The sequence below is a fragment of the Pipra filicauda genome, unplaced genomic scaffold, assembly GCF_003945595.2.
Source record: "Pipra filicauda isolate LSUMZ 115617 unplaced genomic scaffold, ASM394559v2 scaffold319_size1146426_pilon, whole genome shotgun sequence".
Classification (NCBI taxonomy): Eukaryota; Metazoa; Chordata; class Aves; order Passeriformes; family Pipridae; genus Pipra; species Pipra filicauda.
In genome coordinates, this window is record NW_024104442.1 from 130,666 (window position 1) to 146,238 (window position 15,573).

The following is a 15,573-nucleotide window of genomic DNA, read 5'->3' on the forward strand; positions in this document are numbered from 1 at the left end:
AAGGCGTCACGGGGGACAGGGGGGCACGGGGGCACCGGCAGCGTCATCGGCCATGGGGGAACATGAGGGGACCGGAGGCGTCACTGGGGATGGGGGTGTGCAGGATGCGCCAGGGGGGCTGGGGGGTCTCCGGGGGATTCGGAGCACGGGGGTAACAGGAGTGTCACCGGAGGGGGAGGTGGGCTCTGAGGACAGTGAGGGTCTGGAGCACGGGGGTACCCGGGGCATCATTGGTGCTGGGGGGGGACTCTGGGGCTGGGGGGGCTCTCGGAGCATTGAGGCAATGGGGTCATTCCTGGGGCTGGGGGAGTCAGGGCACTGTCACTGGGCACGGAGGACTCAGAGTACGGGGGTAATGGGGGTGTCACCGGGTGCAGGGGCAACGTGGGGTCTGGGGGGCTCTGGACACGGAGATACTGGAGTGTCACTGGGCCTGAGGGGCTCAGGGCATGGGGGGCTCTGGACACGGAGATAGTGCAGGTGCCACTGGGGCTGGGGGGCTCAGCACGGGGAGGCTTGGGGCACGGAGATACCGGGGGTGTCACCGGAGTGGGAGTGCTTGGAGCATGGGGTTAATGGGTCCATTACTATGCTTGGGGCACAGAGGTGGCACTGGGGTGTGGGGGTCACAGATGCAAAGGTGATGGAAGTGTCATGGAGGTACCAGGGACTGAGGTGGCTCAGGACACCCTGATAATGGGGTGCCACCAGGGCAGGGAACCTTGGGACGTCGGGTTCCAGGTATGCGGGGTAACAGGGGGTGTCCAGATGTGGATTCTGTCCCCCCACCGATCCCGGTGCCGGTACCAGCAGCCTGGCAGCGTCCCTACCTGAACATCTTCAAGCACTTCCGTGTGGAGGAGTGGAAGCGTTCTGCCAAGGAGGGGGATGTGGCTGCCCTCACGGTAACAGGGGCACCACGGGGTGGGGGCACCAGCCAAGGGTGGGCAGCACTGACCCTTCATCACTGCTTTCCTTGGTTTCACAAGGACACGAGGCTGAAGGGAACAATCTACCGGATCCGGGGCTCCAACCCTGCCAGCAGTTACCTGCAGCTGCCCCGGGCTGGGACACAGTCACTGGGGCTCACGGGGCGCTACCTCTACCTGCTCTTCAGGCCCCTGCCCCACAAGCACTTCCTCGTTCACCTGGATGTCACCACCGAGGTACGCGACACCGGGTGGACTCATTAAACCACCCTCGTTAGCACTGTGACTGATTGAAGGACTGGGGGTGGCAGTGGTGGTCTTGGGGGATGAAGACCTTGGCTGATTTTTGTTGCTGCTGGTGGGTTTCCCCGGGCTGGAGTTGATTTCCGTCCTCACAGCATCTCTGCTGGGGACAGGAGACACTGAGGGGACGGGAGGCACAGCCACGTGCCTTGTCCTCTGCAGCACTTCCCTGCCAAAGCCACCAGGGTGACTAAAGCTCTGTGTGTTGGTGTCTCTTCCCAGGAAAACCAGGTGGTTCGCATCTCCTTCTCCAACCTCTTCAAGGAGTTCAAATCCACAGCCACCTGGCTGCAGTTCCCCTTTGTCTGTGGAGCAGCCAAGGACTCAGCGGGTGACTCTGTGTCCCGGCGTGGTGAGGAGCTGTGTGGTCGGGGCTGGGCTGGCATGTCACCACCAAAATAAATTGTTAGAAAATAAATCGAGTTCAGAAGTTGGCTTGATTCCTTTGGGGAGGGTGAAGAGAAGCTGTAGCTGCCCAATCCCTGGAAGTGTTCAAGGTCAGGTTAGACGGGGCTTGGAGGTCCAACCTGGTCTAGTGGAAGGTGTCCCTGCCTATGGCAAGGGATTGGAACAAGATGGTCTTCAAAGAGCAGGAGCTCTTCCACATGCAGAAACTTGGAACTGTAGCTCCTGGTAGGGCTGTCAGCCATCCTTGTTCTCCCAAGCAATGGGGTGCAGTGTCAGGCCAGGCATGAGCCTACGGGGATGGTGGGGCTCCCTGTCCTTCCCCACCCCTAAGCTACGAGGCATATTTTCCCATCTCCCACTGGGCACAGGCCTGGTGGGAATCTTGCCCGGTAAATAGTTTACTGAACTGTGTGAATCTCGTGTCTCCCATCCTGCAAGGTCCAGCATCCACATCTGTAGTGTCTTTTCACACCATCCCTATTCCCACGTGCCCCTCTCCTCCCCAGGTGCCTCTGGAGCAGCCCCTGCCGATGTGCGCTGGACGTGCCTGGTGCTGGACCTGCCCTCCATCCTCTCCCTGTACCTGAACCGCCGGTACAGCCACCTCAGGGCTGTCAAGCTCTGCTCCAACCTGCTCGTGAAGAACCTCTGCACCAGCGACTTGGTGTTTGACCCAGGTGAGGAGCCAAGACCTCGCCATGGCCTCAGGTTTCTCCCGTGACTCCAGCCCGGCCTGGGGGAAAATGCTTGGGGGTTCAAAGCTGAGGTTGCAGCCCTGGCAGAGCACTGGGCTGCTGTTGCTCTATGATATGGGCAGGAAGGGCAAAATACTTACTATGATGTTAAGTTTCCATGTGGGTGGGGACACCTTCCACTAGACCAGGTTGCTCCAAGCCCCGTCCAACCTGGTCTTGGACACTTCCAGGGATGGGGCAGCCACAGCTTCTCTGCCCAACCTGTGCCAGGGCCTCACCACTCTCACAGGGAAGAATTTCTTCCCAATATCCCATCCCTCTGGCAGTGGGAAGCCATTCCCTCTTGTCTTGCCACTCTGTGACCTTGTCCGAAGTCCCTCTCCAGCTCTCCTGAAGCCCTTTTATGCACTGGAAGGCAATCTGGAATGGAATAGAGTCTCTCAACCTCTGGAGGAAAGTATCCTCTCATTTTCCAGCTGCGAAGTGAACAAAAAGAGCAAAGTTAAATATCTTTCCAAGATTAGAATTTTTTTCAGGGGGAAAGAAAGAAAGAAAGGTGTCACCACACCTTGCTTCTCCAAGACCTGTACTTTTATCTGCTGGAAAAGCCTGTGCTTTTTTTTTGTGTCAGAAATCTTCCAACCTGCTTTTTTTATCCACTTGCTCAGTGTGGCAGAGATACTTTGGTCAAACCCTTTGTTTCTGCCTTTCTTTTTTTGTACTGGAATTCTGCCTGAACTGCCTGGCCCGATGGAAAGCATCAGTGGGAAGGAGGTTACAGAGGCTGCTTTGAGATTCCTGAAACTTGTTATATCTTGAAGAATTTCCTGTATTTACAAATACATGAAGAAAAGAAGACAAGAAAATGGGAAATGAGTCTTAACACAAATCATGTTAAACTGCTGAATCAGTGAACAGAAACGAAGTGAATCTTGGGCCTGAGGGTTTATAACTTGAATCCAAGTATTTGTGCTCTGGGCTCTTTGGAGGTTTAGAGTTTCAGGAATCCACCTGTGCAAAGGTGTGTTAGTTTGTTCCTCAGGCTTGGGATCCTTGTTTCTCAGGTGTTCTCAAAGAGGGAAGGGGTTTGTGCCCATGTCCCACAGGGAATGTGATTTCAGCCAGCTCCACAGGCCTGGAGAACTCAGTGTCTGTCTGTCCCTGTGCTGCCAGGTGTGACCTTCTCCAAGGCCCGGCACACCGACCTGGCCTGCCGTGGGATCGCTCCCATGCCAAGGGAAATGGCATTCCCTGTGCCCAAGGGAGAGAAGTGGCATGACCTCTATGACTACATCAGGTATGGCTGCTCCTCGTCCCACCACAGCTCCCAGATCTTCCCACTCCCTGGGGGAAGGCAGGATGGGTAATGCCACTTGAGGAGTGACAGATCCAGGTGAACCTGGGGCCCAAGTGGGCATTTTGGTCCCCTCAGCTCCAGCATTTAGATGTTGTTAACACTTCTGTCCTTTAGTACCATCTGCCTTTGGTATCCCTGTATTTGGAGGAGGATGGGATAAAAGGGGAAATCTTATAGGAGACTGAGGAGGTCTTTGTGCCAGGCCTGAGTTACCAAGTGATACTCCCAGGTGCCAGTACAGTTACAGTCCTAATCACACAGTGCCTTCCTCTGATGCTGCTCAGGTTCCCATCCGAGGGGCTGAAGCTGCCGTACAACTCCATCCAGAGGAGCTGTCCCACTCCTGCAGCAGGTGGGAATGCTGGGGGCAGCAGCCAGGGCTGTGCCACCCCGGCTGGGTGCCCTGGGTTCTCTTCAGAGCCCTCCCTGCTCCTCGTGTCCCCCAGGTGACAGAGCCTCGGAGGAGCCTGTCCGCCGGCTGCCCCCGCCGGTGACGCTCACCAGGGCCGTGTGTGACCGCCTGTCCCTCATCCACCACATCACCAGTCCCAAAGCTGTGAGTGCACCACGGAGGAGGCAGCAGCTCCTTCCTTTCTGCTTGCCATGGAGTCTTCCCCCGCATCTGTGTCTTTAAGACGTAGGAGCTGCTTGTTGTCGCTGGCAGCTGATCTGGCGTGGTCTGGTGACCACAGATAGTTCTGTCTTCAAATTATTAATAGGAGGTGAGGTCTGGAGACTAAGGACTGTGATGGGTGCCCTCGGGGAGCAGAGCAGTGCATGGAGTTGGGATTGCTGGGACTGCAGGCAGCTGTCCTCTTCCTGATTTCCCCCTTCCCGGTGGTGCTGATATGGGAGCTGGTGTCCAGACTGGCTTACCAGTGTGGTGATGGGAGTTTGGAGAGGGACTGGGGGAAGCCATCCTCGTGCTGTGGAGAGGGAGAAAATGAGAAGCACAACTTCTCTTTATTAGAAAGTGTCCAAAGAATGGCCATGAAGATGGTGAAGGGTCTAGAGGGGAATGGAGCCATATGAGGAGTAGCTGAGGGCACTTGGTTTGTTCAGCCTGGAGAAGAGGAGATGGAGCACAGACCTCATCAGGGTCTGCAGCTTCCTCGCAAGGGGCAGTGGAAGGGCAGCTCTGATCTCTCCTCCCTGTGAGCAGTGACAGGACCCAAGGGAATGGTTGGAGCTGTGTCAGGGCAGGTTTAGGTTGGATGTCAGGAAAAGGTTCGTCCCCCAGAGGGTGGTTGGGCAGTGACCAGGCTCCCCAGGGCAGTGGGCACGGCCCCAAGGCTGACAGAGCTCAAGGAGTGTTTGGACAACGCTGTCAGGGACTGGGTGGGGTTGTTGGGGCATTCTGTGCAGGATGGACTTGATGCTCCTTGTGGGTCCCTTCCCACTCAGGATACTCTGTGATTCTATGACCTGGGATGAACTGGGATGGGCTGAGCTGGCTGACTGGGTGCTTTAGACCTCCTCTGCTCAGTGGAGAGAGGGCAGCTCTTCCTGTTGAGGGCTGAGTGTTTTCTGGGGCTCTGATTTTTCTATCTGGAGGAGATGAACTGTGCATGGAGAACACTGAGAGCGTAGGCAGAGCAGCTGTTTAACACACCTGGCCAAGCCAGGTGCACACAGGGCTGCCCTCCCTCCAGGTTGTTTCATCCTTGTTTGTATCACCATGAAGAGTCATCAGGAAAGGGCTGTCTCTGCCCCAGCATCGGGTGGAGGGTGCCAGGAGGAGGACTGAGCTCTGCCTGAGGCTTTCCTCATTCTCAGGTGCCACGCCGGTCTCCTGTAATCCCAAAAAGCATCCCTGAGGTTCACCTGACAGCCCCGAGAGCTGTGCCTGCTGGGCACCTGGTGCCAGAGGAGAACCAGAGACTGCACAGTGTGGGGGACACTGGGCAGCCACCATCAGCCATCCATGTCTACGCTCATCAGAGGGGTGGACGGACCACCCCAGCTGTCCCCGCCGGCTCAGAGGAGGTGGGTGAAGCACTGGGGAGCTCAAGGTGACTTTGCAGTGCTTGTTTCTGATTCTTGTGAGCCCAGAAGTGAGAAAGGAAACACTAAGTTCAGGCTGGAGCTCCAGAATTCAAGAGGTGTTATTTTTTCTGGCTAGCAGTTCTCTTTTCTATTAGTACCTTACTCGCCTTGAAAGAGGAACCCTGTGTTCAAACACACTGACCTTAAGCCAACAGCATGTTTACATCTGCCCGGAGTGTGCACAGAAAGGGCTCTGGCCCAGGTGTGCTGTCCTAGCAGGAAGTTTCAGCCTGCAGGATAAGAGAACAGCCCTGGAAGTGTTCAAGACCAGGTTGGTTGGAGATTGGAACAACCTGATTAGTGGAAGGTGTCCCTGCCCACGGGAAGGGCTGGCTGTATCCCCCAGCTTGGGGCTGGGAGGAAGAGCTGCTTAACACCAGGAAACCCCAGCTCCTCCTGCCTGCCAGGCTGGACTTGAAATACTTTGAAGTTGTCCCCTCTGACAGGAGAGACCCAAAGCTGCCTCTGTGTTGTTCAGAGACAGATGAGCACTGGGGCGGGGGTGCCCTGTGGGTGGAGGACGTCAGCACAGCTCTGAGCAAGATGGTGTTGGGTTTTTTTCCAGAGGCTCTTACCGGATCCCATCCTGAAGCTGAGAACGATTATTGGCTTTGGAGGCTGCAGCACCAAATGGGTCAGTAGCTGAGATGGTTTGGGGAGTAGATCTGTCATCATGTGACTGGGGTATTGATTTTTAGGAGGTGTGAAATACAGCTGAGTGTGGCATTACTGGATGTGGAAAAGGATCCCAAAGCAGATGGGGACAAGTGTATGTTCGTGCACGAGTGTTCTGCTGTTATGATGGTGAATTAGAAATTATGGGGCCTTTTAGACAGAATCATAGGATGGAAAAGCTCTCCAAGATCATCAAATCCAACTGTTCCCCCAGCACTGCCAGGGCCACCACTAACCCATGTCCCCAAGTGCCACATCCACACATCTTCTAAGTCCCTCCAGGGATGGTGACCCTACCACTGCCCTGGGCAGCTGTGCCAGGGCTGGACAACGCTTTCAGGGAAGAAATTTCCCAATATCCATTTAAATCTCCTCTGGCACAGCTGGAGGCCATTTGCTCTCACCCTGTCACTTGTTCCCTGGGAGCAGAGCCCGACCCCTACCTGTCTCCATCCTCCTGTCAGGGAGTTGGAGAGAGTGAGAAGGTCCCTCCTGAACCTCCTTTTCTCCAGGCTGAGTCCCCCCAGCTCCCTCAGCTGCTTCGTATCAGACTTGTGCTCCATTCTCTTCACTAAATTTCATGGCTTCTTTTTAACACATTAAAACTCCTGTGCTTTGTTGGAGGCTTGAAAGGAAGGGCTGTGTTTTGGCTTGTTTCTTTGGGGCACTGGGCCTTGCTTGCGGTCTGTGTTAGGGTAAAAGAAAGGTTGTTTCGGTTCAGTCAGTTCAAGGCTCTGCCAACAATGTCATTTTCCTTGGATCTCATGTTCACATAGTAGGGAAAGGATCTTAAAACTCATTCAGTTCCAACCCCCGGCCATGGGCAGGGACACCTTCCACTAGACCAGATATGCTCCAAGCCCCATCCAACCTGGCCTTGAACAATTCTAGGGATGGGAAAGAAACCTCTGCCTAGGAGCTGGGGCACTTGTGGAGCCCTGTGCCTCCTGTCTCGGTGCTGCAGGCGCTGTGGACGCACAACAACGCCGCGGTGGTGTATCCCTGCCACGCCGTCATCGTCACCCTGCAGCTCCGCACCGGCGAGCAGAGGTTCTTCCTTGGCCACACAGATAAGGTGAGTGTAACCTTCCAAAGCCTGATGGCAGCGCTGCCCTTGCACCCCAGGTGTCCCCCGGTATCCTCTCCCATGGTGTTTCCCACAGGTGTCAGCGCTGGCCTTCAACGGGAGCAGCACCTTGCTGGCCTCGGCGCAGGCCGGGCCCCGGGGCGTGGGGCGCCTCTGGGACTTCCGCACGGGCACCTGCCTGGCTGTGTTCAAAACCCATGTGCACTCCCTCTGGTCCCTCAGGTGGGTTTCAGCTGGGTGCAGGTGTGTGTTCGGGCAGGTGAAGTGTTGCAGTATGGCAGCTTTTCCGTGCTATTCTCACGTGCAGGGATGAATTAGAGCTGCCTGTGTTTGTCACCTAGACCAGCTGGCAGCTGGCCTGGATATGCTGGCAGCTCCCTCCTGAGCTTATCCCTCGGGTCTTGCTGTCTCCCCATCCCTACAACTTGTCCCCTTTTATCCCCCACTGGGGTACAGTCAGGGTGCAAGGAGCTGTGTTTCACAAGGTTCCTCTTCTTGCAGCTTTTCCCGCAGCGGAGCCGTTCTGTGCGGAGTCGGGAGGGACGGGCATGGCAAAACGGTGAGACCTGAAACTTGGGTTGGGAGGTTTCCCTGAGATGGCTGTTCTCCCAGATTGTGTAGTTATTTTGCAGACAAACCTCTGCTCTGGGCTTTCCTAGACATGTGCTTGAGGGAGATCCCTTTCTCACATTCCTCAGCTGCAAGCGAACAAATCCTTTCAGAAGCAGCTGGAGAGACCTGCTGGGGCTGTGCTTTAGAGGCTGTTGTGCTCCTGGTGTGTTCCCAGCCAGGAGCCCAAGCAGGGTGATGTGACTGTGCCCGTACTCTGCAGGGATCACCGCAGGCTCATGTGCCACATTCCCACCTCTGCAGCCCTTCTGAGGGACACATGTTAGGGTGGCATTCCAAGCTGGAAGCCTTGCGAGCATTGTAATGAGAGGTTCAGCACTGACTGGAGGCCAAAACCCCTTTATTTTAATAGCATTTAGGGCAAGATGTGAGGTTTAATCTTTCAGCACCGAGCATCTCCGCGGGAAGGGATGCCGGGTGCTGGAGCTGCCACCCACCAATGTAGCTGGGGGATGACGCAGATCCCACATGGAGCGGTCAAAAATAAACTTGTTTTGTGGGACTGGGTGTTTGTTTTGTCAGTGGAAATGTTTTCATCCACTGATCCCTTACTGACAACCACCAGCAATTAGCTGTGCCATTGCTAATTGCAGGAAAAAACACACAGTGCTCCATGTTTTTCTCAGCATGTGGCAGCATTCTCTGATCTGGATGGGAGCTGGTGAGCTGCAGCTGGGGAGAGATCAATGGGGTGAAAGCAGGGTGGGGGAACAGGGAGCACCTCTCCCATGGTGATGCCTCCGCCCATCTCAGCCTCTGAGGTGATCCTGGGTTTGGTTTTAATGCTGTTCTGGAATGCAGAGCATCCACCTGCATTTCTTCAGCCATTTGCCCCTTTCCTTTGGGGAGAGGGCTTGACTCTTGCCCCTGGTAGAAGGCACTGAGGGCACACAGACCTGCATTGGAGCAGAGGCTGGGACAGCCAGAGCAGTGGTCATGTGCTACCTCCCACTCCCTCAGCCCTGATACAGCTCCTATATCCCAGCAGGCAGAGCTCTCACTCCTCTGTGGGTTTGCTTTCCAAGTCTGAGTCCTGTTGCCAGGCAGCCCTGGGATTTAGACCCTATAATTATGGATTGTAGACAAGGATATTGCTGTGAAGCTTTGCAAAGCTGTTGAACTGTCCTAAACCCTCTGGGTGAGAGGTTTTATTTCCCCTGCTCCAGCTCTGTTATCAGTACTTTGTGCCCAGCTCTGGAGCAGCTGCTGGATGAAAAGCTCTTCCACTGCCAAGATTTTGAGCAGCTCTTCCATCGTGTTTTTGTGTTTCAGTTGGTGGTGGTGTGGAACACTGCTCAAGTAACCCGTGGTGGAGGGGTGGCTGTGCTGGCCAAAGCACACACAGATATGGACATTCAGGCCTTGAAGATTGCTTTCTTTGATGAGACCAGGTACATGCAAAGAAAATAAATCAGGAACATTGATTCTTAGATATTGGGGAGGGTGAGGGTGGTGAGGCCCTGGCACAGGTTGCCCAGAGAAGCTGTGGCTGCCCCATCCCTGGAAGTGTCCAAGGCCAGGTTGGATGGGGCTTGGAGCAACCTGGGATAGTGGGAGGTGTCCCTGCCTATAGACTGGATGGGCAACTAGGTGGTCTTTAAGGTCCCTTCCAACCCAAACCATTCCATGATTCTGGCATGGCTGCAGGGGGAACTGCGGTGCTGCAGCCATCTGGTTGCTGTTCCTGTTCTTGGTCTGTCAGGTGGCCCTTGGGACACTGAGCTTGGGACACCAGGGGCTCGGGGAGTCCTGCCCTGCTCCTCACACCATGTCTCCTGGGACAGGATGGTGTCGTGTGGCCGGGACAACATCCGGCTGTGGCGAGTGCGGAGCGGGGCCCTGCACTCGTGTCCCGTCAACCTGGGCGAGTACCATTCCCTGGACTTCACCGACCTGGCCTTCGAGGAGGGGCCCGTGGCTGAGCAGGAGCAGGAGGACCGTGCGCTGTAAGGGGCCGTCACCAGCACCATCCTCGGGGAACCTGCTGGGAGGGAGCTCTGTGCCTCTCCCTGCTCAGCACCCTCCTTCCCCTCCTGTGCACCACCACAGAATTTTGCTTGGGTTCTCCCTGCGAAACACAGGTGCCTCCTGGAGCTGGGAGAGCCTCTCCCCTCCTCAGCACACATCACTTCCCAAAAGAGATTTGGCTGCTTCGGAACAGCCCCAGAAATGGCTCTTTCCTCTCGCTATAGTGATGTTTTGCCATATTTAGTGATTTTCTTCTCACCTGAAGCTTTCTGTGGCAGCAGGAGGAACGTGGAACACATCTTCTTGCATACAGCCAGACACACACTTTGTTGTTGTTTTATTTTAATCATCAGAGCCAGGCCTTTGTTGCCACCACATATGGTCCCATCAAGGCAGAGCTGTCAGCTCAGCCAGCCTGTAGCATAGAGAGGCTCCTTTCTGGAGTCTGTGCCAAGCTTTTTGGCTTTCTTGCTGATCTCTGTTCCAGAGGGTCAGGAAATCAAATAGGAAGCTCTGACTTGGTTGGAGATGTGTGGTGCAGCACATGGAACACTTGGACACCTAGCTGACCTGTTATATTACTGTGAACCAGCATTGCTTTCCACAGGTAAGCCAAGCTGGTTTTTCACTGAAACCAGGTCTCTCTCGTGCTTTTTTTACAGCTTTGTCTGCAGCAAGAGCGGCCACGTGCTGGAGGTGGATTACAAGAACATGTCTGTGCGGAGCGCGCGGCGGCTGCTGCCGGCACAGCCCCGGGAACACGGGCAGGAGCAGGCAGGGAGCAGCTCAGGTGGGAGCACCTGCAGGGAGGGAGGGGGGGACCAGCCAGGGGGCACCTCAACCACCACCAGGGTCAGAAATGAGCTCAAACACATCCCTGGTCAAACCAACCAGCTCTTTACCTACTGCTACCGGTTATTTTGGGTTGATTAGATCATCGCTATTTGCCTCTTAAGGACTGCAAATAATCTTCTTTAGTGCAGCAAAGTATCATTTTAAGAAAGATTTTAGCATTTTAAATGCTGATTGCACTTTCAGAGAAACACCACTTTTAGAAACATGAAACAAGGTCTTCATTTGCTGATGGGAGGCTTAACGGAGAGATGAAAAAAGAACGAAGCAGATGAACGAAAAAGATGAATTTGGGGATTTTTTCATTATTCAGCCTTTGCAGAGCATTTGGAGAATCTTTGGTGCTGTACATTAGTCCAACTTTCAGCTCTTCCATTAACTTCAACGGCGGGAAGAATTCACTTTCAAGTGGGATTGCTCTGATGTTTTAAAACTTAGTGCATGGTTTGCTGTATCAAATTGAGCTAATTAATCAAGAACATACCCTTTGAGAGGTGTGTAACTGCAGTTCTTGCCTCATGGGCAAGAAAAGGCCCAAGAGGAGATAAAACAATGTCCTTGGTGTCCTCCTGGTAGCAGTGCTGGCTCTGACCAATGGCCTTTATACCTGAATTTAGATTGGATACTGGGGAAAATTCCTTCACTGAAAGTGTAGTCAGGCTTTGAAACAGCCTTCCCATTCCATCCATGCAAGTGTTCAAAACTGTGGATTTGGCCCTTGGGGACATGGTTTAGTGGTGACCTTGGCAATTCTGGGTTAATGGTTGGCCTCGAGCTTTTCCAACCTTAATGATTCTACGAATCAAAAAATCCCAGTTTCTGTAGATCTGTGTTTGCCTTCAGAGAGGATTTGGGACATGGAAATGGCAGGGCAGTTATCTGAGACATCCCTTGCTACGGGATCCTGTTTGAGGCAAAAATATGGCAGGGTTTAACAAGGGGTAGGAATTTTCTGTGTCTGGCAAGAGTTTCACGATGGTAAAGAAGTTTTTAGCCCTGAGAAGGGCTGCCTGAGACCCTTCAGCCTGTTGTGCCAGTCAGCGTGGGATTCCTGGCTCCTCCTGAGACTGCAGCTGCAGGTGTGGGTGGAGCACTGGCCTCATCTCTTGGATGGGGCAACCCTCAGGTTGAGTTTTCTTGTTCCACCTGTATGAGGAGGTGTTGTTTTTTGGGTTTTCAGGCCCTGGGATTGCTATAAACAGTATTAGTATGTCCTTGACCTTCTGTGCCACGGGATCAGAGGATGGCTACGTGCGGCTGTGGCCACTGGACTTCTCAGCCGTTGTCTTGGAGGCAGGTGAGTAGAGCTGGGAGTGGCACTTCTGAGCTCCACAGCTGCTGCAATTCCAGAGCTCCACTGCCACAGCTCCTGCAGCAGTTCTCACGAACAAGGGCATGTTTTATGTGTGCTGTCTCAGGGCTGACTGGCTTGGAAGTCTTCAGTGGCAGTTATTGATGTTCATTCTTGTAACTCATAGGAGAAAGGCCGGTTCTCCTGGGAGAGAGCAGATTTCCATCTTGATTTCTGTGCTCTTGAACCCATGGCTCATCTGTCTGTGAGAAATTATGGGAGAAGTTGAGTAGTTCTTGACTTTTTGAAACAAAACAGCATAACAGCAGAGCCAGAGCCCTTCAGATAGGGCAGAGACCAAACTGTCACTGAACTCAACTGCAAGTGTTCAGTCTCCAGGTTGTGGGCTGCTCATTCCTGTGGTCGTTGCTTTGCCAAACAGGAATCTGCCTTTGTAGCTGTATTCCAGCTGTATTCCAGCTGCTGCCGCTCCTCTCCCAGGGGATTTGTTGACTCCGGTGTCTTTCCCCAGAGCACGAGGCTCCGGTGAGTTCTGTCTGCATCAGCCCTGACAGCCGCAAAGTCTTGTGCAGCACAGCTGCTGGGAGCCTGGGCTACGTGGACATCCAGTCCCGGGACTACAACACCCTCATGCGCTCGCACAAGGCCGCCGTGCTGGGCTTCTCGGTGGGCGGCCTTCGGAAGCAGATAGCAACAGTGTCTCAGGACAGCACCATCCGAGTGTGGGACCTGGTCTCCATGCAGCAGGTAGGTGAGACAAGAGTCAGGAGGTGTCTCATTTATTGTCTCCCTTGTCTCTGTTTGGTCTAATTATCAAAACCCCACAGTTCAAGAGCCCTTAAGTCCTCCCTGAAGCATGAGGGGGTACCGTGGGCAAGAAATCCTTTGAAAGTGGAGTTCTGAGGTATTGTTAAAACAAAATTATTTTCTTTTCCTCCACCTTTTGAATAGTGCTTTTTAGCACAAAGCATAATACCCAAGGGCTTTAATCTAAATGCCCAAAGACCCAGGACTTCACTGGGGTTTATATCCATCCAGGCAGGAACAGCAACATGCTCGTGGTGGAGGTCTGGGGCTGTTTAGTTGTTGGGTCCAGCTGCAGCTCCAGCTTTATCCAGCTGCAAGCCTGTGGTGTCTCTTCCCTGCAGCTGTATGACTTTGCAGCCACAGAGGAAGCGCCGTGTGCCGTGGCTTTCCACCCCACCTGGAAGATCCTGGCCTGTGGATTTGACAGTGGGACAGTGCGGACCTTCAGCTTGGCCGCCTCCAATCTCCTGCTGGAGCACAAGTGAGCGCTTGGAGTGGGAACTATGCTGGGTGTCCGGGTGATGGAAGAGAGCCACAGGGATGGTCATGGACCTTGACAACCCTCAGGTCCCAGCTGGGTGGGTTTTGGGTGGAGGCTGTGCCGAGGCTCCGGGTGGTGAAAGCCTGACCTGTGAAGGCCATGAGGGCTTTCTTTGTGACTTCCTGGGGGAGAACAGTAGGAAAGAGCTTGTCCTAGAGGGCAGCTGAGCAGAGAGCCCTTACAAGCCTTGATGCAGAAAGCAGAGGATGCTCCAAAGGGAGAAGGGAGCAGGTTCCATCCAGGCTGGAGCACTGCTCGGTTGTCCAATAAGCTGGAATGTTGGTTGTCCTGGGCTGCTGCGGGTGTGAGCACGGTGGGGTCCTGCCCTGTCCCTGATTATTTTGTTCTGGGTTCTTCATATTGCACTCGATGTCACTACTGTTTCCTCTGTCTCTGCTTTTCTCCTCCCTTTATCCGTGTTTTCTGCCTTTCAGGCAGCACCGCACTGCCATCACCGGGCTGACCTTCTCTCCAGATGGCAATTTCATGTTCAGCTCCTGTTTGCAGGGCACTCTGGCTCTGTACAGGTGTGTGGCGCAGAAAAGCCACGTCCTGAGGGTCCTGGGTAAGACTCTGGGATTGGGAGTTGCCTTTCTTCTTTCTTTTATTATCACAGACACCAAAGCCAAACCACACTCAATCTGCTCAGAGAGAGATTTCCCAATGAACCTGAGCTGTGTCATTTCCCCCTGTGCTGGGCAGTGCTGAGCCACCTCCAATACTGGGGGCAATTCTGGTGCCCTTGTGACAAGAAAGACCTTGGGGGGCTGGAGCGTGTCCATGGAAAACAACAGAGCTGGGGAAGGGGCTGGAGCAGCAGGAGCAGCTGAGGGAGCTGGGGGGGCTCAGCCTGGAGAAAAGGAGGCTCAGGGGGGAGCTCTGAGCTCTGCAACCCCCTGACAGGAGGGGGAGCTGGGGAGGGGGGGTCGGGCTCTGCTCCCAGGGAACAAGGGACAGAACAAGAGAAAACAGCCTCAAGTTGTGCCAGGGGAGGTTTAGATTGGATATTGGGAAATTTCTTCTCTGAAAGGGTGGTCAGACCCTGGCGCAGGAGTCCCCATCCCTGGAGGGATTTAAAAACCATGTGGATGTGGCACCTGGGGATGTGGGTTAGTGGTGGTCTTGGCAGTGCTGGGGGAGCAGTTGAACTCTGATCTCAGAGGGCTTTTCCAACCAAGGCCAACCTGTGATTCTGTGATTCTTAATGTTTCTGTGATTTTATGATTCTATGATTTGTGTTTGTACTTTCTGTGTGAGCAAAACCCATCGAAAAAACCACTTCCCGACCTGTCCTGGTTCAAACCCTCTCAGCCTGCTTGGTGTAATCATTTCATGAATGTTCTGGAATCACAGAGATTTATTCATGCCCAAGCCCTGACTCTTTTCATTCTGTGCGTGTGCAGTTTAATTTGTTTAAAGTGGGTTTTTGCCCTAACCCTGCCTGCAGCAGAGCTGCTCTGTGCTGGTGGAGAGCTGGAGGCAAGTCAGGGGCCAGGCAGTTTGGAAAAATTAGTGTCACATTTAATATACACTTTGGAAATGAGCTGTGGCAGCACAAGCTTGGGCAGGGAAAAGGAGCTCTGCTTTTTACACAGTGCAATATTTTATAAAGAGAAGGATCCTGCTCCAAGAATTGTGCAGGAGAAGGAACAAGGGCTCAGAGGGATCAGGGAGTTTGTCCAAAATCACCCAAGTTTGTGGTCAGTGCTGCAGCTGGGCCTTCATGTGTTGATTCTTCTCTGAAACTGTGTCACTGCCTGGTCACATTCCTAGGACAGAGAGTGGAATTTTGGTAGTGGAATAAATACAGAGAATTGCTGTGATTTCAGCCATTTTTAGACCTTTGGGTCTGTGCCCTCTGGACTGACATCAGTGTGGTGGGGTTCAGCACTGACCTCATTCTGTTCAGGGTTCAGCCAACCAGGCTGCAGCTGAGATCTCGCATTCCTAGCTCTGTGGAACA

The 15,573-nt window shown here is 53.9% G+C and overlaps 1 protein-coding gene across 4 annotated transcripts in view; it reads left to right on the forward strand.

Annotated features, from left to right (window-relative positions):
• Positions 1-489: 489 nt before the first annotated feature.
• The window catches only part of LOC113996763 (mitochondrial Rho GTPase 2), a 44,805-nt gene continuing 29,721 nt past the window's right edge, over positions 490-15,573 (forward strand). For 3 of the 4 annotated variants that reach the window (XM_027738006.2, XM_039383621.1, XM_039383620.1), the window contains exons 1-19: positions 490-905; positions 990-1,166; positions 1,455-1,584; positions 2,147-2,317; positions 3,509-3,632; positions 3,977-4,044; positions 4,139-4,248; positions 5,469-5,678; positions 6,304-6,372; positions 7,378-7,488; positions 7,577-7,722; positions 8,002-8,059; positions 9,403-9,521; positions 9,915-10,076; positions 10,761-10,888; positions 12,131-12,247; positions 12,774-13,009; positions 13,411-13,550; positions 14,045-14,175. In XM_027738006.2, coding sequence (XP_027593807.2) covers positions 744-905; positions 990-1,166; positions 1,455-1,584; positions 2,147-2,317; positions 3,509-3,632; positions 3,977-4,044; positions 4,139-4,248; positions 5,469-5,678; positions 6,304-6,372; positions 7,378-7,488; positions 7,577-7,722; positions 8,002-8,059; positions 9,403-9,521; positions 9,915-10,076; positions 10,761-10,888; positions 12,131-12,247; positions 12,774-13,009; positions 13,411-13,550; positions 14,045-14,175 — 2,569 coding nt within the window. In that variant the 5' untranslated portion in view covers positions 490-743. The remainder of the gene's footprint in view (positions 906-989; positions 1,167-1,454; positions 1,585-2,146; positions 2,318-3,508; positions 3,633-3,976; positions 4,045-4,138; positions 4,249-5,468; positions 5,679-6,303; positions 6,373-7,377; positions 7,489-7,576; positions 7,723-8,001; positions 8,060-9,402; positions 9,522-9,914; positions 10,077-10,760; positions 10,889-12,130; positions 12,248-12,773; positions 13,010-13,410; positions 13,551-14,044; positions 14,176-15,573) is intronic. The other variant, XM_027738013.2, reaches the window with a different exon arrangement.